Raw genomic sequence first — 19,636 nt, forward strand, 5'->3', positions numbered from 1 at the left:
AAGCCATGGGACAATTTTCAGCAGGACAACCACAGGAATGACTCATGAAACTAGAACATGAGTTCTGTGAGTTCAGGACTTTGTTTTCTTGTCTCCCCAGCAACGGAATGAATTTTGGTACAAGCCTCTCTGGTGGTCTGGGGAGAAGGGATCAGCTGTTCCAGAAGGAACAGCAGTGGAAAGCCGGGCCCCCAAAGAATCATCGAATATCTATCCCAGAGCCTGTAATATAACACCCCCTCATCAAATACTCCAAGGTTATTTCATCAGAAAGGGAGAGCGGACACAACAGGAGGGAGTGTTCCCTTTTATAAGTTCCATAACTCACATGGACCAGACATCAATTTTGGGGCCATATTTCTTCCTGGCAAGAAGTTCGGGCGCGGCGTAGGCCGGGCTGCCACACTGTGTGCTGAACGGGTCGGAGTGGCCCAGGATCCTCGCACAGTTGCTCAAACCAAAGTCTGCAGAGGGGGGAAGACAAAGCCGGCCCTGGATTAGGAAACTGTGAAAAAGAAGAAGGAAAAAAAAAAAAAAAAAAAAAAAAAAACCAGGGGGCAGCAGGAAAGGAAACGTTCTCTCATGCTAACACATCATTTAGCATCCCAGAGGAGCACCAGCAGCTGCAGACCATAACCTCTGGATATGGATCTCAAGCCTGGAAACATTTTATATCAGGCTTCGCTATAAAATCCAGCTAGAGCTAAAAGTATGTTGAACCAAAACATTATTTTCATCAAACCTTGGAAATGAGTCATCCAGGAAAAAGAGAGGCTTCGCTTTCTAGGACTAAGGCAGGAAGGGAGAAGGAGCAGAGGCCTTGCAGTCAGCAAACTGGCTTTCAAGTGGCCACGTGGGGGGAAAAGCTGAAGGAAGGTTCGTTTTCTCTGGCCGGGGTTGGCGTCACCCGGGGTGACACGCGATCCCACCATTTGGACTTGACTTTTTTGGCTCAATGTTTTCATTTCGTGCAAGTCTCTTAAAAATGCTCCTGATGCGTGTGGGGAAATATGGGGATTGGAAGAGGGAAAACTATACACCCAATGATTTAGACGATGCTGAACGCTGCTGGAAAGCTACCGCCAGGAAGACGGCAATGAGAACTGGACTAAGCGACCTCCTAGCGTTGCCTTGCTCTTGGGTGATGGAGCCAAATGGGAAAAGTAAAGAAGAGCCCAGTGCATCCAAAGCTGTGCTGGGCGCAGTACACCTGCTGTGTCGTGTTTACTCCTTTGATCCTAAGGACGCTGCGACTGGAGGGTAATCAGAGCTGTCAGTGTTCTGTCCTCATCTGACGTCTTTCCTCAATCTTTGCTGATTCCAGAAGGAAGACTGTGGCTTCTCCTTTGAACTTCAATGTGAATATTAGGTTCTAGTCTCCCAAACAGGACATTCTGCTCACAGGGCTCTCAGTGGCCAGAGACTGGCTTGAACCAAACCCTTGTACTTTCTCAACTGGCAGGATTTAGACCTAATTTCACTACTGGGTTTTCTCCTTGACTAACGTGCCTCCATCTGCAAGCACATGATTGCTATAAAAAAAAAAAAAAAAAAAACTCAGGAAAAGAGGAACATGGGACAGAGTGTGAAGTGACTATAAGTCCATAAAGTGACTCACACTACGGGTCAGGATGCACCACTAGAAATTCTCTCTACAGTTGCTGTGGGGACTGTGTCTGGTGATGGGGTGTTCCCAAATAGAACCCTGCCAAGCAGAGCTCAGAAAACTCTTCAAGGCTCTGGGCTTAGAGATGAAGAACCAGAACCTACCCCAGGGATTGGCAAACCACCCGGGGAGGCTGCATGTGGACACATTTCACTCTTCCTTTGTCTTTTATGATTCCATGTTTTTTTCTCATAACATCCCTTTGCTCTCTACTCTTGCACCCCCACCTCCACCCGGCCCCCAATTCCTTGCCCCCCACCCAGTCCATACCAGTAGGTCCCATATAACCTGTTCAAGAAAGTCCCTACGGGAGCCACGGGACCCTTGACCTCCCGTCTCAGGACAAGATCTCTGTGCCAAGGATTTGAGGACCCCTGTTCTCAGACCTCTCAGACCTCTGTAGTATCACCGACACAGGAAAAAAGGGAAAGGGCGAATATTTTTCTAAGAGGAAAAATCATAGCATGCTTGAAATTGGACAGTTGCTTAAATGCTTTGGGTCTGCAAATCATCATCCTAAAGGAATTTTAATAAAACAACAAATACATAGAGGACCACGGGGGCAGCCCAGGTGGTCAGTGGTTTAGCGCCGCCTTCAGCCCAGGGCCTGATCCTGGAGACCCGGGATCAAGTCCCACGTCGGGCTCCCTGCATGAGCCTGCTTTTCCCTCTGCCTGTGTCTCTGCCTCTCTCTCTCTCTCTCTCTCTCTCTCTCTCTCTCTCTGTGTGTGTGTGTGTGTGTGTGTGCCTCTCATGAATAAATAAATAACATCTTTAAGAAAAAAAAAGAGGACCATGGAATAAAGATTACATTGTTGGGGGCAACATTTTAAGGGAAGCTTTACAAACAGTCATGTTAAAGGCCTGATCTCCCTAGGAGTTCTGTAAAATTTCTCTCTAGATTTCTGACATTAAATCAAGAGACTCTGTGTCTAATCTCAGTGGGGTTCCATTAACAGCAAAGCATTGCCTCATTCAGATCACTCCCTCCACTCCCTAACGGGGGTCTGTAAAAAACTGCTGGACACCAAGAGGGCAGGGCGAGATAAGCAAGTGGGTCACCCCCAACCCCCCTCCCACCACCCACCTAACCCTCACTCTGCTCCCAGGCAAGCTTGAGAACACAGTGCCTTGCCTTATCTTAAGCACAGTTTCAAGAAGATAAATTAGCAGATGATCTGGTGAGGGGAGGAGAGAAAATCTGCATTTTAAATGACTTAATGTCGACCTAGCCAGAAGGGTTTCATTTAAAATATACTGGAGAAAAACAACTGGTCTTCTCCACACTTATAAGGGTAATTATTAAAATATTATACGTGTGGCTATAATTAGAACCCTGAAACTACAGTGAAGTCCACCTGCCCGTGTGTCACCCAAGTCTGTCTCAATTAGAGTTGGTAAACGCATAAGCCCACTATCATTAGGTTTTCCAAGAGCTGCAAAATGAATCTTGCAAAACGCCCCAAGGGAACGCTGCTATGGAAAACTGAACTGCAAAACCTTCTAAACTATCAGACGTCAGATTGCTTTTTCTTAAAGGGGGGGGGGGGGGAGTTCTTGATTAAATCAGATCTTACTCACAGTTAACTCTAGTTTATTTGAAACATGGCGGACATGGCTTAAGTCAATTTATTTGAAATCAAATTATTTCAGAGAAGGAAAACTATTATAAGAAGAAATGGAAATAGCTATAATCCATCTTGGAAAAATAACTAGGTAATTCCTTTGAAGCAAAGGTTTGAAGAGCTTTCAGGTTGCAAAAAGACATTGGGATCCAAATGGCCCCATCCAGGGGCAAGAAAACGCACAAGACCCCAGGCCTTCTCTCCATCCAGGGCCCACCACTATCTTTGTGACTGACCCATTGGGAAAAAAATGAGGAAAAGCGGGTACAGGTAAACACAAGGCGATTCCCAGTTGTCTGCTCTGGTACTATGATGTCTCTTTTGAGTACAGGTGTACGATAGGCCTTTTGGTTGATGCTGGTCACAGGAACTGGGAACCACATAAGAAGTTTAAATAATGGGAAAGCCAACGATCAGAGCCTCCTCTCCAGCAATCTTAGAATCTGTGGTCTTTGACACCTCGCTTCCGACAGAACCCACCGATGTCCCAGCTTGGGTGCCAAGCCAGCAACTGCCACACTGAGCAGAGACTGAGCAGAGATGAGTCTGAGGCTTCTGAATCCAAAGAACCTCCTCCCACCCTCCTCAAGGGGAACTGTGGGCTCCCACTGAAATATATCATATCTTCCTCTTATTTGCATGGGTCCCCTCTGAGAGGGTTTGTCGGGCAGCCAATTTGTGAGCTAGTTACAAATGCATCCACTGTTCACAGAAATTGGTTCTTCTAGAATCTTATGGCAAATTTCTAACCAATAAAAAGAGCTGTCCTTTAAAAAAAAAAAACAGATTTTATTTATTTGTTCATGAGAGACAACAAAGAGAGGCAGAGACATAGGCAGAGGGAGAAGCCGGCTGCCTGTGGCCAGCCTGATGCAGGATTCGATTCCAGGACCCCCAGGATCATGCCCTGAGCTGAAGGCAGATGCTCAACCACTGAGCCACCCAGGCGTCCCAGTACATTTCTAGTTTTTATACATGATTGTCTAGGGCTATCACTGGGGGAGAAAGAGAGAGCAAGCCCAGAGGGGAGGGGAGGGAAGAGGAAAGGAGAGAGGCTATAGGAGTAGTGCCAGTTAGGACGTGGAAACTTCCCCCTGGTGACCTGCCTCAGCCTCTGGATGGTGCAAGATGGAAGTGAATTATTTTAACTTTTACTATAACGGACATTTGGCCTTCACATGGCCTGTTTTCTTATCATCTGCTGCCATTAGGGCAACTCTGTCTCTGACCCCTCCACATTTTCTGAAGACAAGTTCCAGGTCAGCGCTGCCAGAGAACCTAAATAAATCTCCTTTCCTCGCCCCCCCACCATGATGGGCCTTTGTTTAATGACACGGATCCCAGAAACCAGGACCAGAAAGACATCCTGCAGGCATTTCAACATCTATCTTGTTTAAATGCTTCTGTGTTTGGTTCTCAGCATAACTGAGATGCAATAGCGATGATAAAAAAGAAAATTCTTGGGACGCCTGGATGGCTCAGTGGTTGAGTATCTGCCATCAGCTGGGGTCGTGATCCCGGGGTCCTGGGACTGAGTCCCACATCAGGCTCCCCTTGGGAAGCCTGCTTCTCCCTCTGTCTGTGTCTCTGCTTCTCTCTCTGTGTCTCTCATGAAAAAAATAAGTAAAATATTTTTAAAAAGAAAGAAAGAAAGAAAGAAAGAAAGAAAGAAAGAAAGAAAGAAAGAAAGAAAGAAAGAAAGAAAGAAAGAAGAAAGAAAGAAAGAAAGAAAGAAAGAAAGAAAGAAGAAAAGAAAGAAAGAAGGAAGGAAGAAGGAAGGAAGGAAGGAAGGAAGGAAGGAAGGAAGGAAGGAAGGAAGAAAATTCTTTGACTTGTCCATTTTAAGAAATATGATCCAAAAAAAAAAAGAAATATGATCCTTAAAATCTTTGGGGGGTGGATAAAAACATGTTTCCTCTTATTAGTTTTCTAAGGATCGCTATGTTCAGTCATTAACACCTGTCCACGGTGCTTAATCAGCCAGCCAAGGCGTCTGGTTTGGGGAGCCAAAGAATCTAATTGGTTATTTGAATGATATGTTTCAGAACCTAGAGATGGCTTTTAGTATTTGCCAAACAAAATTTCCTGCTTGGGTACGAGAGTTAAATTCACGACGTTCTATTGATCGTTCCCTTTTCTCCTAATACAAAGCCTTTTTCAAGCCATTGAGAGGGAAGAAATTGCTTGCACCTGAGGCGGGGAAAAAAAGAAAGAAAAGAAAGGAAGCAACGATGGTGCTAACATCTAGGTGTAAAAATGATGCCATGAGACTTTAGCCAAGAGCAATCGTATAGGCAAACAAAAATGGAATTCTTCTAGAAAGTGAGTCATGGAGTGAACTCGCTTATGGACTTTGAATTATGAACCAGTTATGACTCACTTTATCCTGGAACCTCCTTATGATTACCTTCCTTCTAAATTATCCCTCTGTGGGGACTTCCCTCTGCACAACCACCATTGTACAATGGGGCTTCAATAAAGATTATAATAAAAACGGAAGATTAGGGGCAGCCCTGGTGGCTCAGCGGTTTAGCGCTGCCCTCAGCCTGGGGCGTGATCCTGGAGACCTGGGATCAAGTCCCACAACAGGCTCCCTGCATGGAGCCTGCATCTCCCTCTGCCTGTGTCTCTGCCTCTCTCTGTGTGTGTGTGTGTGTGTGTGTGTGTGTGTGTCTCATGAATAAATAAAATCTTAAAAAAACAAAAATAAAAAAAAAATGGAAGGTTAGTTGGGTTCCCTTTTACATGGGTGCCCCATAGTCATTGAAAAGTGAATTAAGCCATGGCTAAGCTTAAAGTATTACTTCTGAACTGAACTATTTTCCACTATTTTTACAAAATTTTACGGTTAGGGGCACCTGGGTGGCTCAGTGGTTGAGTGTCTGCCTTTGGCTCAGGTGGTGATCCTGGGGTCCTGGGATCAAGTCTCGCATCAGGCTCCCCACAGAGAGTCTGCTTCTCCCTCTGCCTATGTCTCTGCTCTCTGTGTCTCTCATGGGTAAATAAATAAAGTCTTTTTTTTTAAAAAAAGTTTTATGGTTAATCCAAATAAAAATAGCCCCTATAAAAATTTAGGTCCATCTTTTTTTGCAATTTTTGCAAAGCTGAAGTTTGAATAATCCAAAGAACCGATAACCAACAAATACTTATTTATAGCTATGGAATTCATTTTATGGTCACTTTACAGTTTTTCTACCTTCCTTATTATGTTTACTATTAAAATTAATTCTTATTTTCAAAACCATTATTAAGTATTGGAGTGTTGTAAAAGGAGGCAATCTAGAGTATTGTCTGGGATTAGAAATAGACCATGAATAATTTTCAAAGTCAATAATCCAGCAATAAATAACAGAATTGATAACACAACACTTAAAGGATAATCTTGCTTTAAAAAAAAAAGTCATACCAATCAGCTTGATATTATTGTCTTCATCTAGTAGCAAATTTTCTATCTTCAAGTCCCTGAAATAAACAAAACCACAGAACATTACAGAGAGGCATTTGAAATCGTGGAATCAACATTTTGCTTCTGAAGGCAATCAAACTGTTTGAGAGCCACTTTGAACCAACCCAAAAAGCTTTCTGCCAAAACTCACACAATCGATAAGTAAATATTTATAAAGATGATATCATTAATTGCTGCAGACTGAAAAAGCCAAAGCATTTCAGAAAAGCAGAGAGCACTGAGGGCAAAACACATCGTGAGAAGTTTCCGGAAGGCGTGGGATCAAAGCTGAGACTTGGAGTTTAAATAAACGGGGTTGGGAGAGGGTGAAAGAATTATTCGAAACAGGCGCTGCCTGAACAGGTGGGGAAATATAAATGTGGCCACACATTTGTGAGCTGGTGAGCCACCAACCAGCGTGAGGAACAGATTCGAGGAAACACCTAAAAAAAAAAGTGAGAGGTGACATAATTTGTCAGTCCTTCAAACTCCATGCATGGAGCCCAAGTGTCATCCACAAGTTGGCAGGTGACAATCTACTTAAGCAAGCAGGTACCACGGTGGGCAGAAAACCACCTCCAAAGAGGTCAGGTCCTAATGCCTGGTATTACACCCGAGTAAATATTAATGTTACATCCCCAAAAGGAATTCAGTGTGCGGATGGAATGAAGATCGTTAGTCTGTGGGGGACTCTGATCATTGACACAGAGGTGACTTGAAGAGCAGAAGGAAAAAACGCACAGGCTCATGCTGGATGGGAGGTGACTGTGGCATCTGTGCTCACAGACTGTAAGCGGGCAGGAAATATGTTGGCCTTGCTTACCACTGTACCCTCAGGACCTTTGCACATCCCAGGTACTCAGTAAACACACATGAATCTACATTACCAGAGAGATGGTTTTGGATTTCAGAAGAAAAAAAAAACCACATGGGCAGAAATACACATTTGGGGGATGCTTGGGTGGCTCAGTGGTCGAGCATCTGCCTTCGGTTCAGGTGGTGATCCCGGAGTCCTGGGATCAAGTCCCGCATCTGGCTCCCTGCAGGGAGCCTGCTTCTCCCTCTGCCTATGTCTCTGCCTTTCTCTGTGTCCCTCATGAATAAATAAATAAAATCTTAAAAAATAAAAAAGAAGTATACATTTGGTCATCAAAACCATCAAAGTCGATGAATACAGTATAAGCATCTTTAAGCCGTAGCCTGTCAACTCAGATACACCTTGAGGATTGGATATGTAAGAACATTCTTCTCTTACAAACACACCAAGTTTTATTCCATGGTTCTGAAACACACAGCATTCTTGGTCCAGTTTTTTATTTTTCCCATTTTGAACAGAGAGGCACAGTCACAAGAAATCTTTTTTCCTCCTAGCCCTACTGAAAGGAACATAATCGTGTGATCATAAGCAAAAATGGCAATGGACAGCAGTACTTCCAAGTCGTGAGACAAAAGGGAGCAGTTGCTAGGACTTTTGGTAAACGGGACAGCAGTGTCCCATTTAACGGGGACAGTTGCTCCCAGCTCGGTCACGGCACCGCCAGCTCCTCCTCTTCTCCAAGAGAAGCTAGAAATCTGGATTTTATCCCAAGTTTTAAATGCTGGCAACACATTCACAATTTAAAACAGTAACAACCACACCGCATGGGCCAACCTCGCAGGCAAGACGTGGCCTGCAAACCACCAATTTTCAACCTCAGTACTGGGAGGGGGGCACGGTTGCTGAGTCTTAAAAGGACAGGAGATGAGCACTGGGTGTTATACTACTATATGCTGGCAAATCGAACTCCAATTTAAAAAAATACCAAAAAAATATACAAAAAAAAAAAATAGACATCACCTACAAAAAAAAAAAAAAAGACAGGAGATTGCTCAGGGAGAAGATGGGAGGGGAGAGGGGAGTCAGGGACACTGTTGTCACGGGAACATGGAAAAGAAGCATTTCAGGATGGAAAGAAGTCAAGTGTAGAAAAAAGTGAGCTCTCGGAAGTGTCCAATGTCTTTCAAAATTGGAAGGTGGCTGGGAGCCTTAGGGATGGGCACTTGGATGAGAAGGGAGGTCTGAACTGAAACTTGCAGCTAGAGAATATGAATATTCCCCAACGCACATGCCCCCCACCAATGGGGGGAAGAACTGGATCCTTTCACCTGGATCCAGTTGAAACAACACACAGATGATATAAAAACTATGTCAGCCTTTAAAAGGTATCATCTATGTCCAAATGCAGGGTGATCCCAAACATAAGGTAATCTCCCCCTCATTTTTCCAATGGGAGGACTCTCATTTCCCCTTCAGCAAAGGGTTTTTGGAAAACACAAATACATAATTTTCAAAAATGCAACGGAATTATCAAATGTCTATCTAGGAAGCTGCACCATCACCTTTAAGAGCATATGCCGTATAATGTCAACTTTAGAAATATTAACCCCACACCTTCACATTTCGTGAAACAATTTCATTGAAATCCGTCACAGCCAGGATGTGAGCAGGATGACGTCTATGTGTGGTGTCACCAGGGCAGCACAATCTTAAAGTTGACTGGATGTTTGTCAAAAAGCACTTTTTGAATCACTGGCTGGTAATCTTATCACACGCTATTGAAATAACAAGCACCCATTTAAAATCTCTGTAGATTAACCACTCAGTGGATTGTTTTTAAGAGTTGTCTCCCAAACCTTCACAATGGTGAGGTCATAGCTAGAAGTTATTATTAAAGCTGCGTAAAGGGACGCCTGGGTGGCTCAGTGGTTGAGCATCTGCTTTGGCTCAGGTTGTGATCTCGGGTCCCGGGATCGAGTCCCACATCGGGGTCCCTGTAGAGAGCCTGCTTCTCCCCCTGCCTATGTCTCTGTCTCTCTTTCTGTGTCTCTCATGAGTAAATAAATAAAATCGTGTAAAAAAAAAAAAAAAAGCTATGTAAAATGTCCTGGCCTCCCCTTTCTGTCCATTTCCTCAGGAGATTTCTAGAGCTTCCAAAGTCATAAGTGAGTCCAGGTGAATGTGTCTTTTCCAGCTAGTACTTTGTTGTTGGAAATGAGACACATTCTCTTTTTGGAGGAGAGCTAGGATATGATCTGATCTGACCTTATATTCGAACATATACGGTAAATCCAAAAAAAAAATAAAAAAATACTGCAAAGCACACACAAAACAGTGGGCCAGCATTAGCCCAAACTGTGATCCTGTGAAAACTGATTATAAAGCAGCAGTGCTATTTAAATCTAAAGGAAGGCCACAGTTTGTTTCTTGCGAAATTAAACCTCCTTCCCTGGAAAGAATGGAAGCCACACTAAGGTATTGAAGGCGAAATTTGGTTCAGAACATACACTACGGAGAAAAACACTTTAAAGAGGTGAAGGATCAGAAAGCAATTGCCAAGAATTATAAAGCCAAGCTGGATATTTCTGGGATGACAAAAGCCTAAGAGAACCATAATGATTAGAAGAATGATATAAATGGAAGACTAAAAATAAGAAAAAAATGCAAAAGACAAAAAAAAAAAATGCCCACTTTTGAAAGCGGGAAAATGTCATAAAACCAGGGGTGGAATGAATAAAAGGTAATAATTAGGCAAAATGAGAAAAATAAAATGGGTTTTCATTTTCACCCACCGCATCCCATAGTAACCCTACTCCAGCCCCCAGGGTGAATACTCAGAACAAACCTGTTAACCCGTTGTTTGGCCATGTATTACCCTTTCGTCAATGTTTCTAAAAGATTTCAGCAATAACCCATGTCACTACCTAGAGATTCCATGACTCGTTAAAGGTGAGCTCCATTTGTCTCTGTCCAGGAGATGAGACCACCTAATGCACCCAAAACAAAGGAACATTCAACTGCTTTTGGCTTCATCTATTTCTACCTCTTGCCTTGTCTTTTGAAATAGTTCTAGAAGGAGGGGGAGAGGTTTTTCCTTCTGACTCTTCAGGAAAAGGGCCTTTAAGATCCTATTTTTAAAAGTACTTTTCACCTAGGTATTTACTCAAAAGAGTCAAGAACTTGTAGACATAAATGTTCACAGCAGCTTTATTCATAATTTCCAGAACTTGGAAGCGACCCACCCATCCATCAGTAGGTGAACAGATAAACTGTGGTCCACCCAGACAACGGAATGTTATTCAGCAACAAGAAGAAATGACCTATCAAGTTGTGAAAAGCCAACAAGGAACCCCTATGTGTGTTTCTGAGTGAAAGAAGCCAGTCTGAAGAGGCCACATACTGTGTGATTGCAACAACCATATATCCTCTGGAAAACGCTAAACTATGGAGACAATAAAAAGATCCCTAGTTGCCTCAAGGAGGAGGAGGATGAATAGGTGGGGCATATTTTTTATGGGTGGTGAAATTATTTTTTATGATACTGACATCATGCATTTGTCAAAATCCACAGAACTGCACACCACAGGGCGAACCCTCATGTAAACTATGGACCTTAGTTAATAATAGTGCCAATAGGGCCAATAATCAGTATTGGCCCATCAATTATAACAAATGTACTGCACGATCACAAGGTATTAATAGGGAAAAACAGTATGGAAGGGGGATGGGAAGGCATCCCATGTGGGGAAGCTTACAGTTTCAGCACATTTTTCTGTAACCCTAAAACTGCACTAAAAAATAAAGCCTATTAATTATTTAAAAGTAGCTTTTGGATATTTTCCCATTCCTGGGAGGTGGGTCCTAGGAATGTTACAGCTACAATCAAGTGCCTCATCCCGGATGTTTCCCCCCCGAGGGAGCATCCTTACCACCTGAAATTAAGGATGAGTCCCATTCAGCACCATGGGCCACTCAGACCCAGCCCAGCTGTTCGACAATGGTCAAAGAGGCCACAAATATTCTCAAGAGGCCACAAAATTGGGAGACATCTTTCTGGATAATAAAAGAGGGATGAATCTATTCATAAGGTTTTAGCGTTAGCATATTACAGCTTATCTTTAAAAGAAAATACTCTGTTATCCAGAACACCTCCCTGCGGTCCATGTGAAAAGCACGGTACTAGCTCCATCCCGGAGAACAAAATATTTGGCTCTGTTAAGTGTCAGATTGGCCACCTAGGAAGGAAGGTTCTGGACAGCTGACTGGTTTGCACTTGATGATGGAGGCAATGCTCAATTTCACAGTAATGTTCTCTGATCGGATTAATCACTTTGTGGAGGGGAGAGAGAAGTAGGGGGCTCTTCCCACAGTCCTGCAGTGTGAGGAGCTTCTCCTTGTGGCAGGCAAACTGGAAGTTCAGAGTAAACTTATAACTCAGAGGGGAAAAAAAAGGAAAGAAAAAGGCAGCTTTTTCCCCTTGGCCAAAGGAGCTTCAAAGAGGAGACAGGACAAGCAAGAGAGGGAACTGGCATGCCCTAATATAAGGGGGCATCAGAGGATGGGGTTACCTGGACAGCCCTGGGGTGGGGTGCATGTGTCTTGGGAACTTACTAAAGGAAATTACCATGTGTCTTGGGAACAAAAGAGGGAGCCAAGCCCAGAAGAGGCCTCCCGAGGTGCAGGCACAGACCTTTCTCTGGAAACTGGGCAGTTCTGGGAGAAACGCCCAAGGGTCTCTCATCACAACACACTGCAGATCTGACCTTGGGTCTCCAGGTGCACTGTGCTTCGGGAAGAAGGAGACTGGGAGAGGTTGGTGGATGTTTCTCCAGCGACTGAGAGGGCCCAAGGGGAGAGCCCTAATTACCAGCCCTTTGTTCTAGTTTATTTCAAAAGAACAAGCTCCAACAGGACTTAACCATTAAAGGTTCACCCACAGGCTCTCAAGCACACCCCTCACACTCCGCCTGCACCCACCCACTCACCCAAACTCTCCTCGTATTTCTTGAATGATGATAATCTCTAAGGTTTGGAGGCTAGCCACCAAGAACTCCAGTCACAGCCCTCCCAGACAGAGGGGTGTGTGTCAGGGAGGACCCCGTTGCCATAACAAACAACCGGGCCCTGGTGCTCAGTGGGGGAGGGGAGGAGAAGCAGCAGCTGGGCCTCTTCCGAGCACAGGCAGCCAGTAGTAGTGGGGAGGTGCGGAGCTGAAGTGTGTGTGTGGCCATATGTTTGTGCATGTGTGTGTGTATGCACAGGTGCATGCATGGGTGCAAAAGTGTGTGCATGCATGTGTGAATGTGGGAGGGTGTGGCATGTGTGTGCATATGTGGGGGGGACACGTATGGATGCCTGTGTGCATACGTACATGTGTGTATACAGGCAGGCGTGTGTGTGTGAGTGAGTGGGCATGTGTTCCTGAGTGCGTGTGTATGTGCATGTGTTCCTGAGTGTGTGTATGCATGGATGCATGTGTGTATGTGGGCAGGCATGGCATGTATGTGTATATGTGGGGGGTGAGCATGTGTGGGTACATGTGTACGTGTGTGCATGTGTGTATATAAGGGGGCATGTTTGCGTGCATGCACGTGTATGTGTGTGCATATGTGCGTGTGGGTGCGCCATGTATGTGTGCATACAGGCAAGCATGTGCACACATGAACGCACGTGCACACACACCCAGAACACTAGGATGGGAGTAAAGGAAGAGGTTCTCCTTGGCCTCCCCAGGCCTGGCCCAGTCCCGTAGGGAAGGTCAAAAGGTCAGACCCCTAACAAACCTCAGGCCTAGACAAAGGGCCCCTGGAGTGGGTGCCACTTGAGTGGTGACGGAAGATGGAAGGAGGAACTGAGCGCAAGGTGCCGCCAGGGTTGACGGCAGCGGAGAGCGGATGGTGTGACCCATGAAGGAGTGGGGAGAACCTGGGGCAGAGGTGCTGAGCACAGTTCAGGGCAAGACCTGGAGACCGGTGACAAAGACAGACAAGCTCATTGAATGACAAGCCCATGGCCTAGAACAACTCACTTAAACATCGAGTGCCTGATTCTGGTCTGAAAAACTGCATTTCAAAGAGTGGCCACCTGGCTAGGGCCCTAAGCAGGAGGAAGTAGGAAAATGTGCTCAAGTGTTTGGTGGCCACTGGGAGGCTATCCAGAAGGCTACCTCACCGCTAGCAGAGAAGAGGTGAGAGGCTGGAGCTGGGGTAATAGAGGTGCTAAGACCAAGTGCATTGGAGAGCCCAGGGAAGACTTGAAAGGGTGATTAATTGGGTGATAAGCAAACAGCATCGGGGGCCATTAGCCCTCAAATGAGAGGTCAGAGAGAAGGAGCCCAGGGGGTGGCCAGAGCAAACTCATACAGGATTAGGTCTGGAGGAGAAGTTTGTGCTGGTGGAGATGGATTTTAGCAATAAGCTAAGAATAAAGCATCCAAGAAAAGCACATAACTCCCCAAGGCCATCAGCATTTTGCAGGAAAATGAGAGGGGTTTTTTTGGGTTAAGTTTATCTTCAAAAGCACTGTATTAAAAGCAAATGATTTTTTTTAATCGCTGATTTACTTACAATATGGGCATTTTGATAAAACACAAGAACAATTTGTTAAGCAAGCACCTGATTTATTTATTCAAAACGAAACCTTTTATTGAGATCCTCCAGCGCTCCAGAAACGAACCATTTATAAAATGAGAGAGCTGCTCAGTCACTAGAAAGATGCCACTCTACCGATTGTGACCTGAAAAGTAAACAAATTGGTACTAAGTCAATGCAGGAACTCCCTTGAAATTCCAGGGACAACGTGGAATATTCCAGAATGAACAGGGAACTGGCCACCAGGAAGCTTCCAACCCGGTGCTAACTCTGACACTAGCTGTATTCATTCAACTTCCTTTCTTTCATTCAACAAAGTCTTGCTGTGTGCCTCCTGGGCTCGAGGCTGAGCTAGCTGATGGCCTGTGCAGAAAATAGATAACAAGCAAAGTAAGTTATCGTTCGAAAAGGGTTTGGAAAGCAAAGCCTAGTTTAGAGCGAGGACCTGAAGGATGAGCAAGATGAATACAAGCCCAGGACATCTGTGAGGCCTCGAGCACGCAGAACGCTGAGCCTGTTTCCCACGTACAGAATGAATGAGGTGGAATCAGTACTAATGATAGCAAACACGTACTCGGTACTCTCTCAGTTTTGACACTTTACGTGAATTGGCTCCTTCAATCCTCACAAGCACGTGAAGTGGATAATCCATTATCCTTACTGTGTAGGGAGGAACAAGAGCCGGAGGGATTTGCCCAGTGCAGCTTTTAAGTGGTAGAGCCAGCGTCTGGGTGCAGGTGGTCTGGCTGCAGAATCAACACCGCTGACCACTGGACATTGCGCTCCACAAAGCTGCTGCGTTCGAGCTTGGTGAAATCTCCTATTTCCAATCATATTTGTTAAACCCAACTTAAACACAACACCTTTGATAGATATAACCAGCACCTTCGATACGTGCTCTCTCTTAGCAGAAGGCCCTGGGATCCCAACTAGTTCCCGACTGTGAGCAGAGGTTACCCTCTTCTCATCTGCCTCCCCCCGCCACTCCAAGAAAACCTAAAAGTTAAAAGAACTTAATAACCTACAAGTGCTTCTTGTCAGGCCCAAGAGAACAAAGAAACATCCCTTCTCTTCCAACTGCATTCCTCTTGAGCAGAGAGGGCCCTTTCCCAATATTGATGAATGAGTAAGGTCATGGCCTTGGGAGCGGCAATGTTGACGTACATCCAAACACAGGCTCGCACTCCCTTTGATCATGTGTCTCTCTGTCCTGGTCCCGCGGGCCCCATGGGTTGTCTCTTCCTGCTTAGGGACAGCGGTATTGTGTTACCCTGTTATGTTTTGTCTGTACAGTTTGATTGGACTTTGTTATTTTGAATGAACAAGATGAATCTCAAATTAGCCTCTTGGTATAATCACACTTTTCGTTGATTGATGTCAAGAGTCAACGCTCCATATACAATGGGCAAATCATCAGGTTTTGGTATCGTGCTGGGTGAGCACGTTTGAGAGAAAGAAAGAAGAAAAAAAAAAAAAAAAGAACTTGCTATATCTTAAATGTGGAGCATCTCAGGCAATCTTAACATGGGGTAATGAAGAAACGAGACCATACTCTCCTTTTGTAAAAGTTAGCCCCAGCCCGGTTACAGCAAAAGACACGACGAAGGCCCTGGCAGGTCCAGTTTAAAATGAGCTTCTCTGCCAGCTAAGGGAGTCTACTATATAGAGCTTTGGGTTCCTTTATTCTTTTTCCACTCACAGTATTTACATGATTTTTCGAGATTTGCTGCCCTTAAATGATATTTCAGTAGTTCTGAGTAGATAATTAAATATTTAGATTTCGTGTCACGGGAAATGAGGGCTTTGCCAACATTAAGTTGATGAGAACATGAGGATATAGTATCGGCCTAATCAGCAACTGCGCATTTAGAGCATCCTCTGACACACATAACCGAAAGCGCTTTAAGTCATTGTCTATGCACAGCCACCCGAATTCATCCTAAGTCCTTTTGGATGATCCAATCTATTTGCTCAGAAATCTTCCCACCAGCGACTCCGGGCCACCTCCGAGATACTGTACTCTCTTACTCATTTGAAAAATCTAACAGCAAGATAATCATGAAATTCATTCCATCTTCACAGCATAGAAGAGAAATCTCCATCATGGAGAGGGTCTACAGTAGAGTATACCAGCTATGAGCTGCGTCACGTACGCTAAAAATTGGTGTTAATAGCATCTGGGAGAGTCAAGACATCCAGCTCAAGTCACCCACGAGTCTCTTCCGAGCAAACATTTTCATGTGATGTCTCCACCACCTAAAGCACCTCCTGTCTGTGTGCACTGGCGCCCATTAACACGAGTTCTAGAGAGAAAAACGAAGAACTCCTCCTAAACAGCACCTATGTCTCCAGTCTCCCCTAACTTTAAAAGATCTGAGCCTCTGCCATTTGGGGCTTATGAATATCTTTCCAAGGACAGAGGGGGAAGTAGAAAGCCGGGGATCAGAGGGAGAAAAGCACACCGTCTTTGCTATCAAAACATTATTAAATTCCTTCCTTTGACATTCTGACAGTAATTGCACTGAGAGGGATTGGAATTTGTTAAAATTACTTTAAAAGGGTTGTTGAGAGTTTCCTGCGGGAGAGACCAGCAAGCCATGCACAGCCCTCACTGGTTTCCCCTTTCTTGTCCTCGGAGGCCTGCGACGCTGGGCACTCATCTGGTTTCTGACAGCACGAAACCCTTGTCACATAACACCCCGTGTGACACCCCACCCCCACCCCAGCGAGCCCCACAGAAAGCCCTGCCCCCGCTTCTAGCCTCTGCTGTGACCAGCGGAGTCCGTTATCCTGGCTGATTCATTCGTGAGGTTTCTGCCTTTGTCATCGTAATAAACCAAGATAGAACCAGGCTCACTCACGACCGTCGTTTTCCTAATAATGGCAGAACCGTGACACGGCAGGCTTCAGAAGGGTATTGTTGGAAAGAGCCAAAAATAGTGTTATTCACTTAAAATTTCTGAATGTTCCCTTCCTTGCTGATCTAAACTCAAAGAGTTCCAATGAACCGTGATTTCATGATGACGTGTGTAACTAAAAATATGTCCACGAAGAGACTCTCTCACCTTGGTGAGGAAACGATCCACCTGCAAAGTGCCCCGCCAAGGCTGACCCCGGAGCAGCCCCAAGCCAGGGGGCCTCCCCCCATGGGGTCCCCTAGGCTCCAGCACCAAGAGGAAGAGCATCCAATCCCATCAGCAGGGGAAGACCCTCTTCACCTCGAAAGCCCATAAATCCTGTTAATGAAAGGCCTAGAGCTGCTTTCTTCATCGGTCAGAATACGAATGGCTTTCAAACACGGGAAGCTGATATTACGTCTACTCTAAAGGTCGAACATCGAGCTGCCATATGACCTGGCAGTTCCACTCCTGAAAGTAGAATCCTGCAAACAAAGAGAGGACACACGTTCACACTGTAACTTGTATGTGAAGGTTCACAGCTGCATTGTTCATAGTGGCCAAAAACGTGCAAATGGCCCGAATGTCTATCAACTGATGAATGGAAAGACAAAATGTGGTCTCCCTACCATGGACTAGGCTTCAGCCATAAAAAGGAGAAGTACTGATAGATGGCATGCCAGGGAAGGGTCTTGAAAACATGATGCTAGGTAAAAGAAGCCTACCATAAAAGACCACATACTGTTCTTTTCCTTTGATGGAAAATGTCCAGAACAGGCAAATCCATGGACAGAGAATAGAGTTAGTGGTTGCCAGGGGCTGGGAGGAAGGGGGAAGAGAGAGTGACTGCTGATGGGTACAGGGCTTCTTCTTTGGAGGGATGAAAATATTCTAAAATCAGACAGTGGTTGTGGTTGCACAGCTCTGTCAATAAGTTAAAAGGGCCTGAACTGTACGCTTTATGGTGGTGACTTTCAAGGGATGTGAATTGCACCTCAACACAAAAAATGTTAAACATACGCATGCATGTGTGTGTATATATAGGTGTATACACACACACATGCACACAACACATTTCATGACTTGATCTTGCTTTTTTTTTTTAAGATTTTACTTATTTATTCATGAGTGACCAGAGAGAGAGAGAGATTGAGAGAGAGAGAGAGAGAGAGAGAGGCATAGACACAGGTGGAGGGAGAAGCAGGCTCCCTGCAGGGAGCCCAATGCAAGACTTGATCCCAGGACCCAAGGATCTTGACCTGAGCCGAAGGCAGATGCTCAACTACTGAGCCACTCCGGTGCCCTTGATCTTGCTTTTTTAAAATGACAATCTATAAACCATGACCCCTAACTTTTCTCAACAACCCAGAGTAATTATTGATCATAATTTCAAGCAGGAAGGACTATGCATTTATTGGTGAAATCCACATTTCCTTGGGAGGAAAAGAGGGCCACTTTTAAAATATTTTTTCTTTTTCTTTTCATTTTAATACATTTCATTTCATTTTATTTTAATACTAAAAATAGGTATCACCACCAATGGCAACCATCACTAAGGATGCTATTTCCACTCCCTTTTCTTGTGGAGCTCCTCCTCAGGAAGGAACAGCCTGTTCAAGAAAAAGTTTGATTTTCATAAGGATTGGCATCTGGCTTGGGGGAAACACCCCTGCCTTGCAGGAACAAGTTCACAGTTTAAATGGGGATTCAATTCAGTTGAATAAAACAGCTACTGAGCAACTACCGCATATAAAGCAAATACAACGGAAGCACCATCCCTTAGCACTCGCTGCAAAAACATCTCATGCCATCTTAACATTGAGTCTTCTTTCAGGCTCCTGAGCCCCTGGTCTCATTACACTTTGCAAATAAGAACAGGAGCCAACCAGTAACATGACCCTTATTACGTATACTAAGCAATGTTCCAAGCACTTTTCATATATTAACTGATAGCATTCTCCAAATTAACCCTTACACCAACCATGAGGGAAGTATCATCATCATTCCCATTTTACAGAAGAAGAGACTGAGGTTCAGAGTGGTTAACTAACTTGCCCAGGGTCACACAACTAGGAAAGGGGAGAGCCAGGAGGCAAACCTGGGCACTCTGGCTTCCGTCACCCACAATGGTGCTATGTCAGTTCACAAAAATAAGCACGCAGAGGAATCGTAAAGCACGCTGCAACACCTGAGCCTTGCTCAGAGCACACTGAAGCGCTGTGCCATCGGGATAGTCAGCACAGGGTCATCGGCACGGCATGGCCCTTACCTGTGGACCACCCCAGCCCGGTGCAGGTGCTCCACTGCAGAGATGAGCTGCCTGATGTATCTGCGGGCTTCGGATTCCTCCAGCCGCTTCTTCTCATAGATCTTATGCATCAGGTTGCCCCCAGGACACAGCTCCATGACCAGGTAATAGCTATTTTCCGTCTCCAAGATATCAAGGAGCTGGGTAATGTTGGGGTGGCGGATCATTTGCTGAATCTGCCCCTCTCGCCGAAGGTTCTTGGTGACATAGGTGTCCTTTTTGGCTCTCTTCTTGTCAATGACTTTTATGGCCACCTGAGAAGACACCAAGAACACGGCTGTTGTCAAG

The 19,636-nt window shown here is 44.9% G+C and overlaps 1 protein-coding gene across 3 annotated transcripts in view; it reads right to left on the bottom strand.

Annotated features, from left to right (window-relative positions):
* The window catches only part of HUNK (hormonally up-regulated Neu-associated kinase), a 105,279-nt gene that overhangs the window by 43,548 nt on the left and 42,095 nt on the right, over positions 1 to 19,636 (bottom strand). For all 3 annotated transcript variants that reach the window (XM_041735117.1, XM_041735118.1, XM_041735119.1), the window contains exons 2-4: positions 19,310 to 19,602; positions 6,698 to 6,753; positions 329 to 464 (exon numbers count right to left, since the gene is read on the bottom strand). In XM_041735117.1, coding sequence (XP_041591051.1) covers positions 329 to 464; positions 6,698 to 6,753; positions 19,310 to 19,602 — 485 coding nt within the window. The remainder of the gene's footprint in view (positions 1 to 328; positions 465 to 6,697; positions 6,754 to 19,309; positions 19,603 to 19,636) is intronic.

This window comes from Vulpes lagopus, chromosome 20, assembly GCF_018345385.1.
Source record: "Vulpes lagopus strain Blue_001 chromosome 20, ASM1834538v1, whole genome shotgun sequence".
NCBI lineage: Eukaryota > Metazoa > Chordata > Mammalia > Carnivora > Canidae > Vulpes > Vulpes lagopus.